Consider the following 26,610-nt stretch of genomic DNA (forward strand, 5'->3'; position numbering starts at 1 on the left):
TGTGTTCCAATATAGAGCCTCTAAACCTGTAACCTCTCAATGTGTTCCAATATAGAGCCTCTAAACCTGTAACCTCTCAATGTGTTCCAATATAGAGCCTCTAAACCTGTAACCTCTCAATGTGTTCCAATATAGAGCCTCTAAACCTGTAACCTCTCAATGTGTTCCAATATAGAGCCTCTAAACCTGTAACCTCTCAATGTGTTCCAATATAGAGCCTCTAAACCTGTAACCTCTCAATGTGTTCCAATATAGAGCCTCTAAACCTGTAACCTCTCAATGTGTTCCAATATAGAGCCTCTAAACCTGTAACCTCTCAATGTGTTCCAATATAGAGCCTCTAAACCTGTAACCTCTCAATGTGTTCCAATATAGAGCCTCTAAACCTGTAACCTCTCAATGTGTTCCAATATAGAGCCTCTAAACCTGTAACCTCTCAATGTGTTCCAATATAGAGCCTCTAAACCTGTAACCTCTCAATGTGTTCCAATATAGAGCCTCTAAACCTGTAACCTCTCAATGTGTTCCAATATAGAGCCTCTAAACCTGTAACCTCTCAATGTGTTCCAATATAGAGCCTCTAAACCTGTAACCTCTCAATGTGTTCCAATATAGAGCCTCTAAACCTGTAACCTCTCAATGTGTTCCAATATAGAGCCTCTAAACCTGTAACCTCTCAATGTGTTCCAATATAGAGCCTCTAAACCTGTAACCTCTCAATGTGTTCCAATATAGAGCCTCTAAACCTGTAACCTCTCAATGTGTTCCAATATAGAGCCTCTAAACCTGTAACCTCTCAATGTGTTCCAATATAGAGCCTCTAAACCTGTAACCTCTCAATGTGTTCCAATATAGAGCCTCTAAACCTGTAACCTCTCAATGTGTTCCAATATAGAGCCTCTAAACCTGTAACCTCTCAATGTGTTCCAATATAGAGCCTCTAAACCTGTAACCTCTCAATGTGTTCCAATATAGAGCCTCTAAACCTGTAACCTCTCAATGTGTTCCAATATAGAGCCTCTAAACCTGTAACCTCTCAATGTGTTCCAATATAGAGCCTCTAAACCTGTAACCTCTCAATGTGTTCCAATATAGAGCCTCTAAACCTGTAACCTCTCAATGTGTTCCAATATAGAGCCTCTAAACCTGTAACCTCTCAATGTGTTCCAATATAGAGCCTCTAAACCTGTAACCTCTCAATGTGTTCCAATATAGAGCCTCTAAACCTGTAACCTCTCAATGTGTTCCAATATAGAGCCTCTAAACCTGTAACCTCTCAATGTGTTCCAATATAGAGCCTCTAAACCTGTCACCTCTCAATGTGTTCCAATATAGAGCCTCTAAACCTGTCACCTCTCAATGTGTTCCAATATAGAGCCTCTAAACCTGTCACCTCTCAATGTGTTCCAATATAGAGCCTCTAAACCTGTCACCTCTCAATGTGTTCCAATATAGAGCCTCTAAACCTGTAACCTCTCAATGTGTTCCAATATAGAGCCTCTAAACCTGTAACCTCTCAATGTGTTCCAATATAGAGCCTCTAAACCTGTAACCTCTCAATGTGTTCCAATATAGAGCCTCTAAACCTGTAACCTCTCAATGTGTTCCAATATAGAGCCTCTAAACCTGTAACCTCTCAATGTGTTCCAATATAGAGCCTCTAAACCTGTAACCTCTCAATGTGTTCCAATATAGAGCCTCTAAACCTGTAACCTCTCAATGTGTTCCAATATAGAGCCTCTAAACCTGTAACCTCTCAATGTGTTCCAATATAGAGCCTCTAAACCTGTAACCTCTCAATGTGTTCCAATATAGAGCCTCTAAACCTGTAACCTCTCAATGTGTTCCAATATAGAGCCTCTAAACCTGTAACCTCTCAATGTGTTCCAATATAGAGCCTCTAAACCTGTAACCTCTCAATGTGTTCCAATATAGAGCCTCTAAACCTGTAACCTCTCAATGTGTTCCAATATAGAGCCTCTAAACCTGTAACCTCTCAATGTGTTCCAATATAGAGCCTCTAAACCTGTAACCTCTCAATGTGTTCCAATATAGAGCCTCTAAACCTGTAACCTCTCAATGTGTTCCAATATAGAGCCTCTAAACCTGTAACCTCTCAATGTGTTCCAATATAGAGCCTCTAAACCTGTAACCTCTCAATGTGTTCCAATATAGAGCCTCTAAACCTGTAACCTCTCAATGTGTTCCAATATAGAGCCTCTAAACCTGTAACCTCTCAATGTGTTCCAATATAGAGCCTCTAAACCTGTAACCTCTCAATGTGTTCCAATATAGAGCCTCTAAACCTGTAACCTCTCAATGTGTTCCAATATAGAGCCTCTAAACCTGTAACCTCTCAATGTGTTCCAATATAGAGCCTCTAAACCTGTAACCTCTCAATGTGTTCCAATATAGAGCCTCTAAACCTGTAACCTCTCAATGTGTTCCAATATAGAGCCTCTAAACCTGTAACCTCTCAATGTGTTCCAATATAGAGCCTCTAAACCTGTAACCTCTCAATGTGTTCCAATATAGAGCCTCTAAACCTGTAACCTCTCAATGTGTTCCAATATAGAGCCTCTAAACCTGTAACCTCTCAATGTGTTCCAATATAGAGCCTCTAAACCTGAACCTCTCAATGTGTTCCAATATAGAGCCTCTAAACCTGTAACCTCTCAATGTGTTCCAATATAGAGCCTCTAAACCTGTAACCTCTCAATGTGTTCCAATATAGAGCCTCTAAACCTGTAACCTCTCAATGTGTTCCAATATAGAGCCTCTAAACCTGTAACCTCTCAATGTGTTCCAATATAGAGCCTCTAAACCTGTAACCTCTCAATGTGTTCCAATATAGAGCCTCTAAACCTGTAACCTCTCAATGTGTTCCAATATAGAGCCTCTAAACCTGTAACCTCTCAATGTGTTCCAATATAGAGCCTCTAAACCTGTAACCTCTCAATGTGTTCCAATATAGAGCCTCTAAACCTGTAACCTCTCAATGTGTTCCAATATAGAGCCTCTAAACCTGTAACCTCTCAATGTGTTCCAATATAGAGCCTCTAAACCTGTAACATGTCAATGTGTTCCAATATAGAGCCTCTAAACCTGTAACCTCTCAATGTGTTCCAATATAGAGCCTCTAAACCTGAACCTCTCAATGTGTTCCAATATAGAGCCTCTAAACCTGTAACCTCTCAATGTGTTCCAATATAGAGCCTCTAAACCTGTAACCTCTCAATGTGTTCCAATATAGAGCCTCTAAACCTGTAACCTCTCAATGTGTTCCAATATAGAGCCTCTAAACCTGTAACCTCTCAATGTGTTCCAATATAGAGCCTCTAAACCTGTAACCTCTCAATGTGTTCCAATATAGAGCCTCTAAACCTGTAACCTCTCAATGTGTTCCAATATAGAGCCTCTAAACCTGTAACCTCTCAATGTGTTCCAATATAGAGCCTTTAAACCTGTAACCTCTCAATGTGTTCCAATATAGAGCCTCTAAACCTGAACGTCTCAATGTGTTCCAATATAGAGCCTCTAAACCTGTAACCTCTCAATGTGTTCCAATATAGAGCCTCTAAACCTGTAACCTCTCAATGTGTTCCAATATAGAGCCTCTAAACCTGTAACATGTCAATGTGTTCCAATATAGAGCCTCTAAACCTGTAACCTCTCAATGTGTTCCAATATAGAGCCTCTAAACCTGTAACCTCTCAATGTGTTCCAATATAGAGCCTCTAAACCTGTAACCTCTCAATGTGTTCCAATATAGAGCCTCTAAACCTGTAACCTCTCAATGTGTTCCAATATAGAGCCTCTAAACCTGTAACCTCTCAATGTGTTCCAATATAGAGCCTCTAAACCTGTAACCTCTCAATGTGTTCCAATATAGAGCCTCTAAACCTGTAACCTCTCAATGTGTTCCAATATAGAGCCTCTAAACCTGTAACCTCTCAATGTGTTCCAATATAGAGCCTCTAAACCTGTAACCTCTCAATGTGTTCCAATATAGAGCCTCTAAACCTGTAACCTCTCAATGTGTTCCAATATAGAGCCTCTAAACCTGTAACCTCTCAATGTGTTCCAATATAGAGCCTCTAAACCTGTAACCTCTCAATGTGTTCCAATATAGAGCCTCTAAACCTGTAACCTCTCAATGTGTTCCAATATAGAGCCTCTAAACCTGTAACCTCTCAATGTGTTGCTTTTTAATATATACTACATGCTTAGTGTTCACTCCAAAATATACACATTTGCAATAAATCAGCTTAAAATGACAGTGTTTAGGAGGGAGGTTGACAAAAACAGCTGGACAAATAGAAGCAGCAATATAGTCGTAGTTTCTAAAATTGTATTTGTTAACATCTAACATTTTGTCCTACTTTTAGTGAATTTATTTATAACTACTGGACTCCCTACTATTCCCAGATCCTGTGGGACGTCCAGATTCTAATGTGCAGTTTTTCTGGAAACATGTATCACAGGAAGTGTCTACAAGAGGAAGAAAATGTGGAACACTGCGCACTCTGAGTGTGTACATAGGCCTTCGAGGGTTGGAAACCTGCTGTATGTCCGGACAGGCGAATGGGCCTCCCTGACTAGATTCCTTTGCTCAGCACTGCTCCGCCATGTGTCAGCAGGGATACTTGGAATTGCTAGAATGGTTTGCACATTTTGGCCACTATGCCTCTACATCACAGTTTCAAAAGTTGGGAGGTATGTAATGTCCCTACATAACCAAGACAGTCAGGAAATAATGAAATTGGTCCCTAAAATTGCACTGGTCTCTTCTAAATTCTATTTACAGCAATAAACACCTTTGTGATATTCTTAACCGTACGGGTTCAGAAACATGGACCAGTATTGGTGCAGGGTAATTGACATCTTTGGGAAATCATTTTTTTTTTTTTTTTTACAAATACGTAGTTGTTTAAGGTCCAAGTATCCTCAGGGGGTTTAAGAAAGAGGTGGCGGCAATACCAAAGTCTTCCAAACAAAATTACACTTTCCCGATTAATAAAACCAGGCTTGTTGTCTAAGGGCCATAACCACAACAGCTCATTGTAATGGCTGCGCTGCTAGGACTATGTGGGTACCACTAACTCGAGATTTTGGCAAACTGTTTTCAAATGGTTTAACAGCAATCTTGAATTGGTGACTAATGACTGGAATAGTAGAATTGTTGAATAATGAAAGACTGGACTACCTTCTTTTTGTCCATGCAACTACTTTGTGAATTTAATAACCTTTTTTTAATTCATAGTTTTCTTTTAAAACATACGATCAGGAGAAAACAAACTTTATTATATTATCATATTGATATTATATTCTGAGTGCACAATGTTCCGCACGTTCCATAGATCTCATTTGTCAACTTTAAAATTAAATAAATAAAGGATTCTGGGTAAAAGCATGCAAGGAAATGTAGTAAGTGTTCACCCTTACTTACAGCAGCTGCAATGCGTGAAGTCCACTGAACACACCTTTGGGAAGGTCTGTTATCTTGTTGCCGTATAAAACCCTGAAAGACATAGCAGGTTGTTATCTTCCCATTAAAATGCATTAACGCCAACGGTTGTAAATGTACTCATTGAGGGAGAGAGAAAATTACCGTACTTTTTAACATGCAATTATCAATGTGATCTCCAATCACATCTCGTTAGAGATACTATTTATTTATTTATTTTGCTGGAATGTTGTAAGTTGGAATTCTAGGGATTTAAGGATGCAATGTGTTAGTGAATAAAGTGTGAGCGGTCAAGAATTCAGGTTGAATTTAAAATTCTAGACAAAATAACTGATATGAAAACATTTGTAGCTTGTTTTTTCCCATTTTAGCTACTTCGGCCTAAAAGTTGAAAAATAATTTTTGAATTCACTCTAAATTCCCAGCAATGTGCATTTTAAGAGACACTGTAGGCACCTAGACCACTTCAGCTCATTGAAGTGGTCTGGGTGCAATGTCCCATGTCCCTTATCCCTGCAAGTGTAATCATTGCTCTGAGAAACTGCAATAATTACCTCTGAGGGTTAACTCCTCCTCTAGTGGCAGTCTACCAGACAGCAAATAGAGGGCTACCTGGTTTGAAACAGACCTTTGATCCGTTATCTGACGCTGGACGTCCTCACGCTATGCATTAGGACTTCCAGCGTCAGGTTTTTCCTCATAGGAAAGCATTGAATAATGCTTTCCTATGGGGAAATCTTAATGCGATCACGGCCATTGCCGTGCATTAGGTCTCCCCAGCCGGCTGCTGTCGGCGGGGGAAAAGGGTGGGTGGAGCCTAACCCAGCACCTGGATTCAGGTGAGTGACTAAAGGGGTTTTAACCCCTTCAGCTGCGTAGGAGGGTGGGGGGCACGAGGGAGGGGTGCACTGTAGGATTCTACAGTGCCAGGAAAACGGGTTGTTTTCCTGGCACTATAGGATCCCTTTAAATTTTTCTATTATCCATTAGTGCACGGTTTGGATTATCCATTTGTGTCTCTGAGCAATTAATATTTCTTCAGTTCCCCGGGGGATCTCAGCCCTTTACTCTATGCTCAGATCGAAGGTCCCGCTCGAACCAGCGAAACACGCAGCACGGTGGGAGAGAGAGACAGGAACAGAGCTCTATGATGACCAGTGGACAAAAAAATATATATTCTCACGCACCAGAGCTCCATGTGCTCCAAACTACAATAATTAAACTACAAATTACTCATCGGCTGGTACCGCACGCTGCCCGACATAACCCCACATAGTCCAAGATGCGCTATCCGAATATGAAAATTAAACACTTGAAGAGTACCTCCACACATCTGTAGGTGGCAGTACTACCTGAGACGGGCTTATACAATTTACAATCATTAAACTGAGGATGAACTGTAACTCCTATTACTGTTAGCCAAGTGACTAATTGCATATTGCCCAAAACTGACAAATCAAAACCTATTTTCAAACTGTACAATGGGCTACAAATAGCAATCAGCTTTTTAATTTATTTATTTTTTTATAAAATGTATAATTAAAAAATAATTAAAGGGGGGCGGGGCCTGACTGCAGAAGGGAGCAGACGTGTGCTGCTGAAGCTCCAGCGGCCACGCACAAAGTGACATAAAATCCGTTATACGGAACCTGCGACCCGACCCATATTGGCCACTAATCGACTCAGGGCACCGAGACCGGCAGAATGACACCTCTCCCGAGGCTGTACGCCAAAGTCCCGAATATCCGGCCGTCGCGGCCTACTCACGAGGTGGACACGGGGGAGGCGGCCGCTCTCCCGTCGTCGCAAAGCATGGACAAGCTCAGTTCCGGCTCCCGTTCCCCCCCCCATGGACCGGAGGGGGTTATCCCGGTCCCCACCAACCCAGCAAGTAAAAAGACACTGATTACAGCAGACTGCCCAGACTGGGGCCCTGGACGGGCTGGACCCAGCAAGATGGCGGAGGCTGTATCCCAGCCTACATTCACGCTACCACAGCCGACCAACCTGGACAGGATATTCCAGAACTTCTGGGCCCGACTGGAACGACTCCTAACCGGGTCCTCCTCTGCAAATGGAGAGGAGACGAAGGAGGTGAGGAGAAGGGGAAGGAGTGGGCCGATCCCGGGTAAAGCTTGCCCCTCAACACCCACTGTACCCACTAAATACCCACCTGGGCCGGAGGTCCCACGGAGACATCCTCCACAGCTTCAGCCACCACGCCGAAAGCCCGCCCGCCGCTGGCGGCGGCGAAACACCAGGGCCACCCACGGCACCCACCAGGGGAAAGACCCGGCTCACATAGACACCCGAGTCTGTGGCAAGAAGAAGCCGACCCCACAAGAGGCCTGGGGCTGGGGAAAAGCCCTCCCTTCCTCACGATCACTCAGCACTGACCAACCGTCGAGAGATACTACATACAGTACACCCTCCACTCCAAGAGCAGCCATATACAGGCTTGGTGACCCACCTCAACGACTCCCACCACGCCCAGGAAGCCACCGCATCAAACTGCCGTCCAGAGGACCCTCACTGGGTACTGACTGCACCCCAACAGAGGGCATCGGCTAACAGGGGCAATACCACAAGCGCCCAATGTTCCGGCAACATGCAACCACAGCAGCAATGCAGCCGGACAATCTTGGGGATTAGCATTAATCGGACTTGACTGTACACTTAGACAATAACTTTCCATACTCTAATGCAAATCTTATAGTATGAAACCATTTCTTCACTCCATATGCCATGTTGTCATACTGCTATTGTGCTTTAGGCCTCAGTCTCCAACCTATGTAAACTACAGGTCAATCTTACTATTATTAAGCGTATGATCTCTAGCCCTAGCCTATGAGACTTATTCATAGTTGTGTTTTAAAGCTTCATAGCCAGTTTATTAAACTATATGCTGATTGTTACGCGCTGCATTACTATACAATAACTACTCACACCTAACTTGAATAGCATGTTTACTATGCATAAACCCGCGACCTCTTAATTTGAACAGCATGTTTAATACGTATACACTCGTGACCTCTTAATTTGCATAGCATGTTTTCTATGCGTAAACTCGTGACCTCTTAATTTGAATAACGTTTACTAAGTTTAAACTCGTGACCTCTTAACTTGAATAGCATGTCTACTATATATATATAAACTCGCAACCTATCCTCTGGTAACTAAATATATATATAAAATTGTGCATTGTTCCTATGTACCCCGTTGTAACCTATGTTTCGAATTGTGCAAGTGGACTGCCTTTGGGGCACCACGTGCTTGTATGTTATCTTAATATGCACTGCAAAAATAAATATTTTAAAAAAAAAAAAAAAAAAATAATTCAAAATTAATCTGTAAAAATTAAATGAATTAAAATGTATTAATTATTGGAAAAAAAAATTCTAGATCGTAATAGAAACTACAAAACAGAACATTAATTTCAGTTCCAGAAATGATTGTTCCGTGCGGTTTATCATCTTTCTGTACCATTCGAGTAAAACACAAAAATCCCCCTCTGATTCTATGAAAACACAGGATTTCCCTAAACCCAAAAAAGGGGAAGAAAAGACAAAAAATAATTAGATAAATGCATAGCAATGAGGAGTTCTGTTTATCCCCAGGCTGCATTTCCCAGAGGTGAAGGAAACAGCCTTCCGTTGAAAAATGAAAACACTTTAAAATGCGTAGTTTCAGATTTAGCCATTAATATCCATTTAATTAAATCAGATTGCATCGCTGGGCTTAGTGAAGCAGGGAGCATTCTGCATCTCTGACTGACACTGGGGACCGGTGGGAATGCAACTGCTTTATAGTCGCTTGGAACAGTCTGCCCCCTAATGGTAAGATGGTGCACGACGCGTGCTAACCAGCTATGACTACAGGCCACTATAAACATACAGTATATCATTATTTTTACATACAGCACATGTGCCTAATGTTATATGTAATAGGTGGTGGGCTTGTACAGAAAGGCTATGCAAGCCCGATTCAGCACCTTTACTCATTAGCAGCTCACTAAAATATATAATGGAACATTTAAAAAAAAAAAAGAATAAAAAAAAAAAATACATTATTCATGTAAAGAAAGACATGGTTTCCCAGTGCAATAAAATCGTCAATGCATTAGCTAACTACTTGCTCTGAAGGGGTTAATACATAGAATTTGATGTTCAATGCCATGTATTTGAGTTCAAGGTCATGCCTAATCACTGAATGAAGGCATAGCTCATCATCAAACTCTGGCAGAGCGAGATGGGAGTTGCAGTTCAGAGATTTCATGCATGGGTATATATTAACCCATGAGGTGCCAGTGAAATTAAGATTTGCAATGTTAAACAAAGTTAAATCATACATGGCATATCTCACCTGCTGCCAAGTCATCGGCTGGGTGTAATGAATTTACTATATTGCCACCTTTACATTTTTATTATTAATAAGCTTTGTCTCCATTTTCAGCCTTCAATGATGCAGTGACATGTTTAGCAATAAAACAGTCTTATTATATCCAATTGAGATAATCCACGTCTTTGGGTCTATTTCACAGCTTTCTAAATCACTGCGTATTTAAGTAGATGGTTTAATTATGTTTCCCGTGGATAGAGCGCTAATTAACCTGAAAGGGGCGCTGGTGAAATCTCATCTATTCCGCCCCATAGAAGCAGTGACATTAAAATTCACATCTTCCCGTGCAGTCATCCTAAACATCATTGTATTAAAATTCCTTTCTTGAGTAAATGGTTTTATGCAGTCACCATAAGAGCTTTGAACACTGATAAGCTATTTTTTTTTCTGTTTAAAACACTTTGCATTTAATATTGGGTTATAATGTAATTCTGAAATGGAAATTTTGTTATGTAAGTAGATTCTGTGAGTGTGTCGTATACATTATATATGCACGGTGATCTCAGGCTAATTTAATTTGTCTCAATCACATTCCGATTTCAACTTACAGGGAGTTAAGGGAGCGCAGTCCATGGAACGCATCAGGGGCAATCTCAGAAATCTGGTTGTTACTCAAGTCTCTGAAAAAAAAAAAAAAGATAAAACAAATAACGCCAGTTGTCAATTAGAACGGAGATTATACCTTTTATTACAATTATATAAAAAAGAGAATATATTAAAAACCAAGCAAACAAAAACTGTATTTTACTAAAATACGATTTGATATAAGTGAGACATCAACATCACCATCACCAATGAAAGGACACTAAGCAAAAAAGTCCCTTCATCTTAATGAAGTGGTATTGCTCTATAGATTCTGCCTTTGCTGCCTTGTATTTATGGCATTTCTGAGAAAGGACAACATTTTCCCTTTTGCCCCCCCTGCTCCTGTGCCCATAGTGGCTTTCAATCAAACAGCCACACTAGGGGCTTCCATCTGAAATAGATAGAATTATTTACTCTGCTGGGTATACGACCAATGCTTCTCGAAGAACCGATAGCCAGTTGTGGAAAAGTGGCAGATAATTTTAAAGTGTAGGCCAAAATAGTTACATCAGAAACATTCTCCAGCAATTTTCTAGCTTCGCTAGTCTGGCCTACATTTTACAATTCCCAATTTTTCCCAAATTTTACAATTTGATTATATTATAAGAACCAAATATCCCATTGTAGGCAGCTCATTACTTACAAAAACATCTTTCTGCTCAGGTCAATCCGAGCCACATATCTAATCTGCTCATGTCATCCACACGTCTATCTAAGTCGATATATCTAAATTAGGTCAGCCACACATCAATCTGAGCCACATATCTAATCTGCTCATGTCAGCCACACGTCTATCTAAGACGATATATCTAAACCAGGTCAGCCACGTGTGAATCTGAGCCACATATCTAATCTGCTCATGTCAGCCACACGTCTATCTCAGACGATATATCTAAATTAGGTCAGCCACATCATATGTCAATCTGAGCCACATACCTAATCTGCTCATGTCAGCCACACGTCTATCTAAAAAGAAAAGAAAGAATATCCCTCAAACAGGGATTATGAAGTGTGTCCAGACCATATCTAGAAAGGGGGAAACCCTTATTGTGTACTACAAAAAAAGAAAGAATAAAGTGATCCTTGGACAAAAAGTCCAGGATACACTAATAGGATATTGATCTGAGTACACTGTTACTTTAAAAACATAAATGTATTAATCATAAGCATGAACAGAAATAAAATGAAAAAACACACACTAATAAATCAAGAGGAAATAAATGAAGCTCAGAGAGCTGAGGGGGGAGCCTACACAGGAGGTAATAGGAGGTAACTTAAGTGCATAGCATATAAGTGCCCAATGAAGAAAAATGAGAGATTATAAAGCCTAAAAAGGGCTATATGAACCTCTCAAAAACCGAGCAGTTACTACTCCATAGTTTATAGTAAAGATATCCTCCAGCCCCAGTAATAGCTACACATACGGATACTCATTAAAGCCCTTAATATCTATGCTACAATGTAACACATGCTGGCTAGTGCTGTCAGATTGTATCCTAAGTGAATAAGGTCAAAGCGGGCTAACTCACTCCCTAAACTTCGCTCCAATCAGGCTTCAATTCCTCATACCCTAAATAAACACCCCAAACAGTGTCAAAATGATAAGTGAAGTAATAATAAAATCATAGTACGCCTAACGCGTTTCGGCGCTACAACAAGCGCCTTTCTCAAAGGCTATCAAGTTGAGAAAGACGCTTGTTGTAGCGCCGAAACGCGTTAGGCATACTATGATTTTATTATCACTTCACTAATCATTTTGACACTGTTTGGGGTGTTTATTTAGGGTATGAGGAATTGAAGCCTGATTGGAGCGAAGTTTAGGGAGTGAGTTAGCCCGCTTTGACCTTATTCACTTAGGATACAATCTGACAGCACTGTTGATAGCCTTTCAGAAAGGCGCTTGTTGTAGCGCCGAAACGCGTTAGGCGTACTATGATTTTATTATCACTTTACTTATCATTCTGACACTGTTTGGGGTGTTTATTTAGGGTATGAGGAATTGAAGCCTGATTGGAGCGAAGTTTAGGGAGTGAGTTAGCCCGCTTTGACCTTATTCACTTAGGATACAATCTGACAGCAGTAGCCAGCGTGTGTTACATTGTAGCATAGATATTAAGGGCTTTAATGAGTATCCGTATGTGTAGCTATTACTGGGGCTGGAGGATATCTTTACTATAAACTATGGAGTAGTAACTGCTCGGTTTTTGAGAGGTTCATCTAGCCCTTTTTAGGCTTTATGATCTCTCTCATTTTTCTTCATTGGGCACTTATATGCTATGCACTTAAGTTACCTCCTATTACCCCCTGTGTAGGCTCCCCCCTCAGCTTTCTGAGCTTCATTTATTTCCTCTTGATTTATTAGTGTGTGTTTTTCATTTTATTTCTGTTCATGCTTATGATTAATACATTTATGTTTTTAAAGTAACAGTGTACTCAGATCAATATCCTATTAGTGTATCCTGGACTTTTTGTCCAAGGAACACGTCTATCTAAGCCAATATATCTAAACCAGTTCAGCCACATATCTAATCTGCTAATCTCAGCAGCAACGCATCTATCTAAACCATAAATCTAAATCAGGTCAGCCACATGTCAATCTGAGCCACATATCTAATCTGATCATGTCAGCCACACGTCAATCTGAGCCACATATCTAATCTGCTCATGTCAGCCACATGTCTATCTGAGCCATATATCTAATCTGCTCATGTCAGCCACGTGTCTATCTGAGCCATATATCTAATCTGCTCATGTCAGCCACATGTATCAGAGCCATATATCTAATCTGCTCATATCAGCCACGTGTCTATCTGAGCCACATATCTAATCTGCTCATGTCAGCCACGTGTCTATCTGAGCCATATATCTAATCTGCTCATGTCAGCCACATGTCAATCTGAGCCATATATCTAATCTGATCATGTCAGCCACGTGTCTATCTGAGCCATATATCTAATCTGATCATGTCAGCCACGTGTCTATCTGAGCCATATATCTAATCTGATCATGTCAGCCACGTGTCTATCTGAGCCATATATCTAATCTGCTCATGTCAGCCACGTGTCTATCTGAGCCATATATCTAATCTGCTCATGTCAGCCATGTGTATCTGAGCCATATATCTAATCTGCTCATGTCAGCCATGTGTATCTGAGCCATATATCTAATCTGCTCATGTCAGCCACATGTCTATCTGAGCCATATATCTAATCTGCTCATGTCAGCCACGTGTCTATCTGAGCCATATATCTAATCTGCTCATGTCAGCCACATGTCTATCTGAGCTATATATCTAATCTGCTCATGTCAGCCACATGTCTATCTGAGCCATATATCTAATCTGCTCATGTCAGCCATGTGTCTATCTGAGCTATATATCTAATCTGCTCATGTCAGCCACGTGTCTATCTGAGCCATATATCTAATCTGCTCATGTCAGCCACATGTCTATCTGAGCCATATATCTAATCTGCTCATGTCAGCCACATGTCTATCTGAGCCATATATCTAATCTGCTCATGTCAGCCACGTGTCTATCTGAGCCATATATCTAATCTGCTCATGTCAGCCACATGTCTATCTGAGCTATATATCTAATCTGCTCATGTCAGCCACATGTCTATCTGAGCCATACATCTAATCTGCTCATGTCAGCCATGTGTCTATCTGAGCCACATATCTAATCTGCTCATGTCAGCCACATGTCTATCTGAGCCATATATCTAATCTGCTCATGTCAGCCACATGTCTATCTGAGCCATATATCTAATCTGCTCATGTCAGCCACGTGTCTATCTGAGCCATATATCTAATCTGCTCATGTCAGCCACATGTCTATCTGAGCCATATATCTAATCTGCTCATGTCAGCCATGTGTCTATCTGAGCCACATATCTAATCTGCTCATGTCAGCCACGTGTCTATCTGAGCCATATATCTAATCTGCTCATGTCAGCCACGTGTCTATCTGAGCCATATATCTAATCTGCTCATGTCAGCCACATGTCTATCTGAGCTATATATCTAATCTGCTCATGTCAGCCACGTGTCTATCTGAGCCATATATCTAATCTGCTCATGTCAGCCACATGTCTATCTGAGCCATATATCTAATCTGCTTTGTCAGCCACATGTCTATCTGAGCCATATATCTAATCTGCTCATGTCAGCCACGTGTATCTGAGCCATATATCTAATCTGCTCATGTCAGCCACGTGTCTATCTGAGCCATATATCTAATCTGCTCATGTCAGCCATGTGCCTATCTGAGCCACATATCTAATCTGCTCATGTCAGCCACGTGTCTATCTGAGCCACATATCTAATCTGCTCATGTCAGCCACATGTCTATCTGAGCCATATATCTAATCTGCTCATGTCAGCCACATGTCTATCTGAGCTATATATCTAATCTGCTCATGTCAGCCACATGTCTATCTGAGCCATATATCTAATCTGCTCATGTCAGCCATGTGTCTATCTGTGCTATATATCTAATCTGCTCATGTCAGCCACGTGTCTATCTGAGCCATATATCTAATCTGCTCATGTCAGCCACATGTCTATCTGAGCCATATATCTAATCTGCTCATGTCAGCCACATGTCTATCTGAGCCATATATCTAATCTGCTCATGTCAGCCATGTGTCTATCTGAGCCACATATCTAATCTGCTCATGTCAGCCACATGTCTATCTGAGCCATATATCTAATCTGCTCATGTCAGCCACGTGTCTATCTGAGCCATATATCTAATCTGCTCATGTCAGCCACATGTCTATCTGAGCTATATATCTAATCTGCTCAGGTCAGCCACATGTCTATCTGAGCCATACATCTAATCTGCTCATGTCAGCCATGTGTCTATCTGAGCCACATATCTAATCTGCTCATGTCAGCCACATGTCTATCTGAGCCATATATCTAATCTGCTCATGTCAGCCACGTGTCTATCTGAGCCATATATCTAATCTGCTCATGTCAGCCACATGTCTATCTGAGCCATATATCTAATCTGCTCATGTCAGCCATGTGTCTATCTGAGCCACATATCTAATCTGCTCATGTCAGCCACATGTCTATCTGAGCCATATATCTAATCTGCTCATGTCAGCCACGTGTCTATCTGAGCCACATATCTAATCTGCTCATGTCAGCCACATGTCTATCTGAGCCATATATCTAATCTGCTCATGTCAGCCACATGTCTATCTGAGCCATACATCTAATCTGCTCATGTCAGCCATGTGTCTATCTGAGCCACATATCTAATCTGCTCATGTCAGCCACATGTCTATCTGAGCTATATATCTAATCTGCTCATGTCAGCCACATGTCTATCTGAGCCATACATCTAATCTGCTCATGTCAGCCATGTGTCTATCTGAGCCACATATCTAATCTGCTCATGTCAGCCACGTGTCTATCTGAGCCATATATCTAATCTGCTCATGTCAGCCACATGTCTATCTGAGCCATATATCTAATCTGCTCATGTCAGCCACATGTCTATCTGAGCCATATATCTAATCTGCTCATGTCAGCCATGTGTCTATCTGAGCCACATATCTAATCTGCTCATGTCAGCCACGTGTCTATCTGAGCCATATATCTAATCTGCTCATGTCAGCCACGTGTCTATCTGAGCCATATATCTAATCTGCTCATGTCAGCCACATGTCTATCTGAGCTATATATCTAATCTGCTCATGTCAGCCACGTGTCTATCTGAGCCATATATCTAATCTGCTCATGTCAGCCACATGTCTATCTGAGCCATATATCTAATCTGCTCGTGTCAGCCACGTGTATCTGAGCCATATATCTAATCTGCTCATGTCAGCCACGTGTCTATCTGAGCCATATATCTAATCTGCTCATGTCAGCCACGTGTCTATCTGAGCCATATATCTAATCTGCTCATGTCAGCCATGTGTCTATCTGAGCCACATATCTACCACTTCTCTGTATACAATGTGTTCCCACCATAACTCCAAAATCTAGTTAACCCAGACAGGCTTGTTTTTTTTTCTCCATTTCCAAATGTACAGCAGCAAAGGGTACAATAATCTCTGAAAAGTTTCATAATTCACCCAAAATAGGTTCAAAGTTTGTATTATATAAATACTTCTAGATGACTTAGATTACACTGTGCATTCTACAGAGCTTACATTCTATTTGAACTGCTTCAGATTTCTCCAACCAAGCCTGCAATGCAATACATAGTCAAAGAAAGCACTTTCAGCCCCGTGCACAGATCAATCTAAATGGTTGGTGTTATACAATGTACAGAGTATGTACAGAGTACATGACAACAATGCCACTCAGAATGGAACTCTGACACCAACCAGTAAATAACAGTAAATAACAGTAAATAACAGTAATAATTCCCTTTGAAGCTGTACTTACATCCTGCGCAGTTTTTTATAAGGCGAAAACGCTCCAGGAGGGACAGACTTGATTCCATTGAGCTCCAAACGACTGCATGAAAGATCAGAAAAAGTGTTAGACAAAGCTGGACACAGTGATTTTACAAAAATAACACTTTATTTATAAATAACCCTTCAGAAAGTGAAATATCTATTTATATATTGAGTCGTATCAGTAAAAAACTGACTTTTGATTCCACGATGGCTTCGTATTTCCACCTTGCATTCACATCACAATAATAGAAAAAGTATGTTATTGCCTCAATTTAATATGTTTGGATAAGGTTTTTCAAATAATTTATAATTTTTGGGATGAAATTGTAATATTTTTATTTACTTTTTTTATATACTATATAATTTTTATATTTTAAATTGTTTAAAATACATATATTTAAAGATTGTTTCCAAATATATTAAAGCATTTGAAAAGCTTATGCAAAACAATTAACTCAAAGCCTTAATTAGTAAACAATTCTGCACTTTGTGGATTTAGTACATAGCGTGCTGAATTTGAAAATAGAACGTTTCCGATCATGGAGATGTTATATTTTCACAACATAGGTATTTTGACTTAAATATTGCAAATGCGTTACTATTCACGAGAGAGAGACAGAGAGAGAGAGAGACACAGAGAGAGAGAGAGAGAGAGAGATGCAATTTGCTATAGTTTGTGACACAGCAATGGGGGGGGGCAGCGCCGTTACAGTAATTCATTCACTGGGCAGCCATCTTTCCTGTGGTGAATAAACTAATTTTATATTATAAAAGCATTACAAAAACAAAAACAAAATATCACAATACAAATTACACACACAGAAACGAACAACAAAAAACTAATGTTATCCCTGAAAAGAGAAAATGATACAGCCAGGACAGTCTTAAATGGGTAGTAAAAGCATCACACATATCACATTCAGTCTATCATTGCCATCCAAATGTTGATATTATAGTGGAATGTCCACATTAACAATAAAACAAATCAGAGTTGAGGGAGGCCCATTATTTGGTAAACATTTTGAAAATAGTTTGACCCATAAAAGGTGGAGCCGCTCAGCACCTATTAACACCATAACCACAACAAGGATATGTAGTGGTTCTGGTGCTGTGGATACCCCTTTAAGAGAAAACGATCATTAAAGTGATGTCTGATATGATGTTGGGAGAGGCATAGCTTTAAGGTGAATGTTTTATCTGATGAAATATGAAAGCATTTTTATCAGAGTCCCTTAAACTGTCAGCATGCTCAATACAAGCTAACATATTAATGAGATACCGCTTACACCGTGATGTGTAATACCAAATAATGAATGAGCCATTCTTGCTGCAGCAATTGCAGTAACATTACACTATGGCCTCGGGTGAAAATGTAAATGTCTATAAATACGATGTGATTCTGCTCTCCGCACACCTACATCTCATCATTCATGCATGCGTCAGTCAGTATCACTTTGGTGGATAAAATGTATCTTTGCTAAATGTAACACACAGCCTGCGCGCTTCAATAGCAGAAATAAATGATTCATTTCTTTACACAGATCCCGTTTTACCATTAAATAGTCTATAGAATGTGTCAGGCCTAGGCCGACATGCTCCAACCAAGCTGAGAAGTTGATGAAATGGTCAGGAAACATGGTGGGTCGATCTACAGACATGCAATTAGGACAGCGATGAGTAAACCTGGCATGAGGGGATTTTTAAGTTTCATTTAAAAATATAAGGAACAGCGCACTGTAGTGCTTATGGTGCCAGGATTGCCCTGGAACCTTCTCCAATACAAGTAGTCAAACCATTTTAGAATAGTTTGAATTCTTACTTGGGATCCGCCGGGGTGACCCACTCTGCCTCCTCTACAGCTCAGTGAGAATCAGAAGTCTCCTGCTCAACACATTCTGTTAGCTCAGTGCAGGACCAGGTCATTGGCGGAGAGAGTCAGCTTATTGCTCTCAGTCAATGATACCGTTGGACTTAGTTTAGTAAAGAGAGCTTCCGACTCTCATTGAGCAGCAGTGGACCCCAGGTGAAAAGTCAGACCGTTCTAATACAGTTTGACGTTTTACATAGGGAAGGTGCAGGGGTGCCCATATTCAGCGTAGCTTGTCTCAAACAGCAAATAAATGAAAAGCCGGCCTCAGCAACTCTGAGAACAAAGGTGTCTAATTCCTCCATCAGAACAGTAGACCCAGCATCATTTTGGCAGACGTCTCAGTGAGGGTCAAATGTTGCCAGGTCTGCCTGTCTGATGGTAGAATAAACCGAGGGATTGCCTTTTGACTTTTTCTTCACGCACCATTTGAAACTAAGTCCGATCTGTGATTTCTGTTGCTCACCCCAAGCCCTGCAATCCTCTTAGCGCACTTTACATTATGACACTAATTCCTCCCCAATGCCCGAGACATGGCATAAATTTTCTTTTTTGTCAATTCGCAGACGATACTTTTGTTATGAGGATCATGCTACATAACTGGATTTCTATAAGAAGATTATGTGTGCTTAAATGTTACTTTATATAATAATTGCAGTCATAGAACACGGAAACACAGCTAGATAGAAGCCAAATGTATTCATATGAAAAATTATTGTTTTACTTAGATATGGTGTTTGTTTATTCCATGCGATTGTTGTTTTGGATGAACCAAAATGGTGTGACTATTGCCCAGTCAGTGTACTGCAAAATATAAATATTATGTATCTATTTTCCAATACACTGATGGGGGCATTTTCCTGCCATTTGGTTCACAGATCAAGTGACAAAAAGTTACCAATAGATGGAAAAAAATCATATATATATTTGTATATTTATTAAATATAAATAAACCGAGAATGTTTTTTTTTTACGGTTTCTACTATGTTCCCTGTATTGGTAATTTCTCACGTGATCTGTGAATAAAATTAACATTTAGTGACTGTCCCCATCACTCGGCTTTTTTTCCTCAATCAATCGTCTTTTTTTTGGCCCCATGGCTGGATCTTTAAATCATCAATACAAACTAAATGGTTTCGTCCATTGCCGGTTAATTTGTTTTGTGATTTCTTCAAGCGACGTATCAAGGATTGGAATTTCTGACAAATTGCTGATTGCCCAAAAGTTCTAAGTCTTTTTGTCATGCCTGTGTCCAAGTTCGTGGATTCTCTTTATTAAACAGTGACTTTTAGGGCATTTCAAAATTTAAGGTAAAATAGAAAATATGACAAATTTTCCAATGAGATTTTATTCCTTTGCCAATTGACGACGATTCCTAACTTGGTGACTACACACCATAGATGGGTGATTTAAAGCTTTGCCGTTCTTTATGTCTAAATCCGACAAATATATTGAGCACATGAAAATCTATCGGTAAGAAATCAGTTTCTTTGTTTTGCCTCTGAGTATATAATGTCCAGCCTCAACGGATAGTGTCCTTCATGGTATTGGCGAAGGACCTTAAAGGCGTCTTAATTAATAATTTCTTCAAATGACTTCCTAAGCCTAACCGTCCCCTGGCACAGAGCCAGAGAGACAAAGTGACCTGTCAGCTGTGCATATGAAACAAGAATGGCCCGTGTTAAGGCGCCATCAATTACATTTAGGGAAAGCAGGGAGCATGAGTGTGTGTTAACGACGGAGGATTTTAACAAAGAATGAGCAATGCTTTCAGGTCTAGTGACTCCTCCGGCGGTGGAAGCTCAGCTGTGTACCGCTGAAGTCACTTTCGCCTAGTAATAGAGTGAAAATTGGACGTGATCAGCTGTAACTCAATACTTCACTAACTGAAACAGGAAAGGCTGTCTGGCACCTCGGAATACACAGAGGGAAATGTAGTAAGGCGATGATTACCCTGGCAGTCCAGTTTGTGAACTACTCTTCCCTTGACGCTGAGCCAGCCTTTCAGGAAATGTTGACAAATATCTGTGGTGCCAGGTTTCACTTACAGTGCACCTATCACTCTCCTGCTTCCGTGGCCCAATAAAAGTACAGGGTTTATTCCTTATTAGATTTAGATCTACTCCCTTTTCACCCAGACACAAATTGCAATTTTGAAATCTCAATTAATCTAAAGTAGTTATAAATAATGGTCTGATATTAGACCTGCAGATTGTGCTCAAATTGAAATTCGGCAGAATATCGAGAGATTTGGTGTCCTTTCAAATTTCTGAATTTCAAATCAAACTTCGTCTGAATTAAGAATCATCAGAATTAAGCGATAGTGGGGCCATTTTGATTTCTTCTGCATTTGGCATTAGTTGTGGGATCCTTACTGCTAGTAGTCACTGCCAAGTAGCACCACTTTTGAATCATTAAAGGTTTCTTTTGTGACAGGGCCACAATTGACACATTTTTTCCTTGAAATTAAAGGGACACTATAGTCACCAGAACAACACACAGCTTTGTTAACTCAAAACGTTCTCCCCCCACCCACACACACGTTAGATCATACTGCTACAAAATAGTGAGAGGGTGCCCAACCTAATGGAGACAGTTAATATCACTCGTTTATTGACCTCTCCTTGTGAGGATAACAGAGACCGCTAATATCACTCATTAATTAATCTCTCCTTGTAAACCCAGCTTTAATTTATTTTAAATGGAGCCAGACGGGGGTACCAGCTCAGGAGTCTAATCCATCAAAGGTTCTCAAATTGGCTAAAGGCATAAACACAATCGCAAGCAGACAATGCCACAATCATGAAGTAGGTCCCATGCTGCATACAGCATATTGAGAGCCATCCAGCCACACCTGCTCTACAGACTGAAAATGGAAGCTTTGCATTAAAACTCCAGGACCTATGGACCTTTATCTCCACAATCTCACGTCCCAATCTTATTCTGTGCTTTGCATCACGCCGGCTTCCTCTCAGAGTACAGATTCTCCTGCATTTCTTGTAAAATCTTAAATGAGATCTCTCCTCGACTGTAATTGTAATTTATAGTGGGTTTTGGCACCGGTGACATGCTGTGTACCCTCTGTCTGCCTTCATGTAAAATGAATGTCTCTCTTATGTATGAAATATATAGGGATTTAATCACTAAACTTCAAACCTCAGTGTATTGAAAACAAATTTGTAAAGTTTAACAGCAGAGTTGCCAATAGATCGCCATGACGGACGTACATGAAACTTGTATCTGTCGTGCCTACTCTGTAGCATTAAGAATTATCAATGAAATCAACCAAAACTATTTTATTACATTTTGTGTTATTTACTAAAACACTCAATTGCATTGACATGTGAAGGTAAAAAAAATAAATAAAAAGATTATCTGGAGAAACTCTTGGGCCAAAGTAACAGTGTAGCTATTTACTGTTAATTTTGCAATTTAGCTTTTATTCATTCCATTATGGTAATTCATGGATAAACCCACGTCAAGTATATAAGGTGTTAACTTGTAGTTGTGTGTTGCATGTTTTTGATGTGTTTTTAGAAAGTATTTGTAATGTACGGGTTTCGTGCGGCCACAATATGCATAGAGTGGGAGTAAATTATATGAATACGGTCACCGACCTAAACCTGGGAAACTCTGGTTTCGAATCCCAATCAGACCACCTCACCAGTAAGTGTCCTTTTTTGGGCAAGACACCGAACGATATATATCTGTCATCCTAAAAACCCTTATAGACTGTAAGCTTGTTTGAACAGCTCCTTCATACCCACTTTCTAGAATTCTAAAGTGCTTTGCACTATAATAATAATAACTAAGTATTTAACCAGGAAAGGCACATTCAGATTACTCTGGTTTTCAAGTATGCAATATAAATAATGCTAATAATAATAATAAATAATATTACATAGAGCCAAATATCTGCAAGGCAGTCAGGCGTTATCCTGTGACACATTTATTTATCAAATATTTTACAAGGAAAGATACATTGAGATTTCCCTCGTGTTTATGTATGTCCTGGGCCCACAAACCTTGCATTGTTACAATAGGATACAATATATAAATTCAACACAGAACAGGTAAGAAATATAATCAACCATGATATGTTTTGATAAAAATAGAGCGGGATCTCTTAAAGGATTTTAGGCTGGGGGTAGATTTGAAAGTGTCCGGGAGGTTATTCAATGATCGCTGCGCTCTCGAGTAAAATGAGGATAAGCTGCTGTATTAAGATTAGTTTACTAAACAGTGACTTCTAACGACTTGAAAGTCAAACTGTGAATATAGCATAGGTGAGAATTAGTGATGTCCCGAACTATACGCTGGCGAATAGTTCCTGGCGAACATAGCATGTTCGCGTTCGCCACTGTGGGCGAACACGTGCGATGTTCGATCCGCCCCCTATTCGTCATCAAAAAAACAATAAGGGGGGGACCTGTCCTCCCCCCCCCGCGAGCATTGGGTGGGGGCCATAAAAATAATTAGGGGGGGAACCTACTGTCCTCCCCCCGGCCCCCACCCCTACGCCCCCCACCGGTCGGGGCCATAAATCACAATGGGGGGGGGCTACTGTCCCCCCCCCTGACCCCCCCCCGAGCGGTGGGTGGGGCCCTAAAAAAAACAATAAGGGGAGGACCTACTGTGCCCCCCCAGCCCCCACCCCTGAGCGGTGGGTGGGGGCCCTAAAAAAAACAATAAGGGGGGCCTACTGTCCCCCCCGGCCTCCAACCCTGAACGGTGGGTGGGGCCCCTAAAAAAACAATAAGGAGGGGACCTACTGTCACCCCCAGCCCCCACCCCTGAGCGGTGGGTGGGGGCCCTACAAAAAACAATAAGGGGGGACCTACTGTCCCCCACCGGCCCTCACCCCTGAGCGGTGGGTGGGGGCCCTAAATACTAATAAGGGGGGACCTAATGTCCTCCCCCCTGGCCCCCACCCCTGAGTGGCAGATGGGGGCCCTAAATACAGATGGGGGGTCCCTAGTCACCCCCCCCCAAAAAAACCCTCTACCCCCTCACCCTAAAATAATGAGGGGGGACCTTTAACTAAGAACCTGTCAAAAAAATTTAGAAAAAAACAACTTACCATTCGATGTTTTCTTTCTTCTAAAATCTTATTTTTTCAGCACCAAAAAAGGGCAAATAAAAAACCATAATAACCGACGCAATTAAAAAAAAAAAAAACGAGCGCAAAAAAAAATAATCCATCTTCACCCATGGAGGGCTCCACTCAGACTGAGCTCTGCAGGACGGGGGAAGGCTTATAAAGCCTTGCCACGCCCTGCAATTAGGCTAAGAACACTCTGATTGGCTGGTTTAAGCCAATCAGCGTGCTCTTTGTCATTTTACACAGCGTGGGAAAATTCCAAAGAACTTTCCCACGCTGTGTAAAATGACACAGAGCACTGTGATTGGATGGCTTGAAATCCATCCAATCACAGTGCACTGTGTCATTTTACACAGCGTGGGAAAGTTCTTTGGGATTTTCCCACGCTGTGTAAAATGACAAAGAGCACTCTGATTGGTGGGCTTGAAATCCATCCAATCACAGTGCACTGTGTCATTTTACACAGCGTGGGAAAATCCCAAAGAACTTTCCCACGCTGTGTAAAATGACAAAGAGCACTCTGATTGGTGGGCTTGAAATCCATCCAATCACAGTGCTCTGTGTCATTTTACACAGCATGGGAAAATTCCAAAGAACTTTCCCACGCTGTGTAAAATGACACAGAGCACTGTGATTGGATGGATTTCAAGCCATCCAATCACAGTGCTATGTGTCATTTTACACAGCGTGGGCAAGTTCTTTGGAATTTTCCCACGCTGTGTAAAATGACAAAGAGCACTCTGATTGGCTTAAACCAGCCAATCAGAGTCTTCTTAGCCTAATTGCAGGGCGTGGCAAGGCTTTATAAGCCTTCTCCCGCCCTGCAGAGCTCAGTCTGCGCAGAGCCCTCCATGGGTGAAGATGGATTATTATTAGTGTTTGCGCTCGTTTTTTTTGTTTTTTTTTTTAATTGCGTCGGTTATTATGTTTTCTTATTTGGCCTTTTTTGGGGCTGAAAAAATAAGATTTTAGAAGAAAGAAAACATCGAATGGTAAGTTTTTTTATTTTATTTTTAGGGTGAGGGGGGAAGGTAGGGGGCTAATTTTTTGGGGGGGAGGGGGTGACTAGGGCCCATTTGTATTTAGGGCCCCCACCCGCCGCTCAGGGGTGGGGCCCAGGGGGGAGGACATTAGGTCCCCCCCTTATTAGTATTTAGGGCCCCCACCCACCGCTCTGGGGTGGGGGCCAGGGGGGGACAGTAGGTCCCCCCCTTATTGTGTTTTTTTAGGGCCCCCACCCGCCGCCCATGGGTGGGGGCCGAGGAGGGAAGAAAGTAGATCTCCTCCCCCTCAGTATCTTTATGGCCCCCACCTGCCGCCCAGGGGTGGGGGCCGGAGAGGGGGAGGGCAGTAGGTCCCCCCCCTCATTATCTTTATGGCCCCCACCCACCGCCCAGGGGTGGGGGCCGGGGGGAGGGCAGTAGGTCCCCCAATTATGATTATGGCCCCCACCCGCCGCACAGGGGTGGGGTCCTGGGGGGGAGGACAGTAGGTCCCCCCTTAATTATCTTTATGGCCCCCACCCGCCGCACAGGGGTGGGGGCCTGGGGGGGAGAACAGTAGGTCGTCCCCCCTCATTATCTTTATGGCCCCCACCCGCCGCCCAGCGGTGGGGGCCGGGGGGAAAGGAGAGTAGGTATCCCCCCCTTCAATCACTATTTTGGCCAGAAAGAGTCCCCGTGGGTTTTAAAATTTGCCTGCCTATTGAAGTCTATGGCGGTTCGCGAACATTTGCAGAAATTCGCGTTCGCGGTTCGCGAACTGAAAATTTTATGTTCGCGACATCACTAGTGAGAATGTTCCCAAATCACGGAGGTCCGCCTACATTATACAATTTCGTTTTCCAATCGCCATTTAGTGAATAAGCCCCCTTTACACTTTTTGTTACTCCAACATGTCCACAACCGCCAAGTGTCCATTTAATTTGTCCCATCCAAAGATGTGAAGGCCAGACACATTCAGTACAGTCAGAAGGGATTCGGAGTACTTACATTTCTGTCATGGTTTCAGGTAGGTTTGCAGGTATCGCTGTCAGACCTTTCCCCCGGCAGTCTACAATCCCGTTACTGCAACTGCACATGGCTGGACACAGTCCGATGGACAGACTGCAAAGCTGGGTACTGGATGGATCTGCCTGACCTGTAATCACATCAACAGCAAGAGTTAGCAAAGGCAGACCCCTTAATTACAGTAAGCCTATTTAAAAAAAACCTACATTTTATTCCTCCATTTATTTACAAACCCTGTTCTCAAGAAATGAAACACTTTGCTTTAACTGAATATAGAACCTCCTCTCTCAGGATTCTAACCTTTAAAGATAATGGACCTTTATCAGAGGTATACAGAGTGCTCAGATAAGCTACCAGGAACCTGCATTATTTAATAGATGCACTCATTAAATGATCACGTAAATTAGTGATAACAAAAAGTAAATCAGCCACACAAAATACAATGACTCACCAAACTCTGCTATGCAAGTGCTACAACATATCAGATTCTTCTGATAAACTACCCCATCACTCACAAATGTCCAGTACCAGTGTTTTAGAAGAGTTTTAAGAACAAAGTATATTATTATCCAAGTGTTAAAATCAGGTTAAGCCCTAACAATATTGGGGAACCCTGGAAGTATAACATTTCAAGACACAAACAGCTCCAATTACAAAATATTCTTTAAGTCGAAAATAGTCGCCCTCCACCCCAATTAACTTGCAATCAGTCATGTCAAAGAAATAATCTCAATATTCTGAAGCAGCTTTAAACAGCATTG

General features: G+C 41.3%; 1 protein-coding gene across 1 annotated transcript in view; it reads right to left on the bottom strand.

Moving 5' to 3' along the window:
* The window catches only part of SLIT1 (slit guidance ligand 1), a 314,126-nt gene that overhangs the window by 54,766 nt on the left and 232,750 nt on the right, over positions 1 to 26,610 (bottom strand). The window contains exons 9-12 of the mRNA XM_063434664.1: positions 25,832 to 25,979; positions 16,859 to 16,930; positions 10,414 to 10,485; positions 5,450 to 5,521 (exon numbers count right to left, since the gene is read on the bottom strand). Coding sequence (XP_063290734.1) covers positions 5,450 to 5,521; positions 10,414 to 10,485; positions 16,859 to 16,930; positions 25,832 to 25,979 — 364 coding nt within the window. The remainder of the gene's footprint in view (positions 1 to 5,449; positions 5,522 to 10,413; positions 10,486 to 16,858; positions 16,931 to 25,831; positions 25,980 to 26,610) is intronic.

The sequence above is a fragment of the Pelobates fuscus genome, chromosome 10 (assembly GCF_036172605.1).
Source record: "Pelobates fuscus isolate aPelFus1 chromosome 10, aPelFus1.pri, whole genome shotgun sequence".
Taxonomy (NCBI): Eukaryota; Metazoa; Chordata; class Amphibia; order Anura; family Pelobatidae; genus Pelobates; species Pelobates fuscus.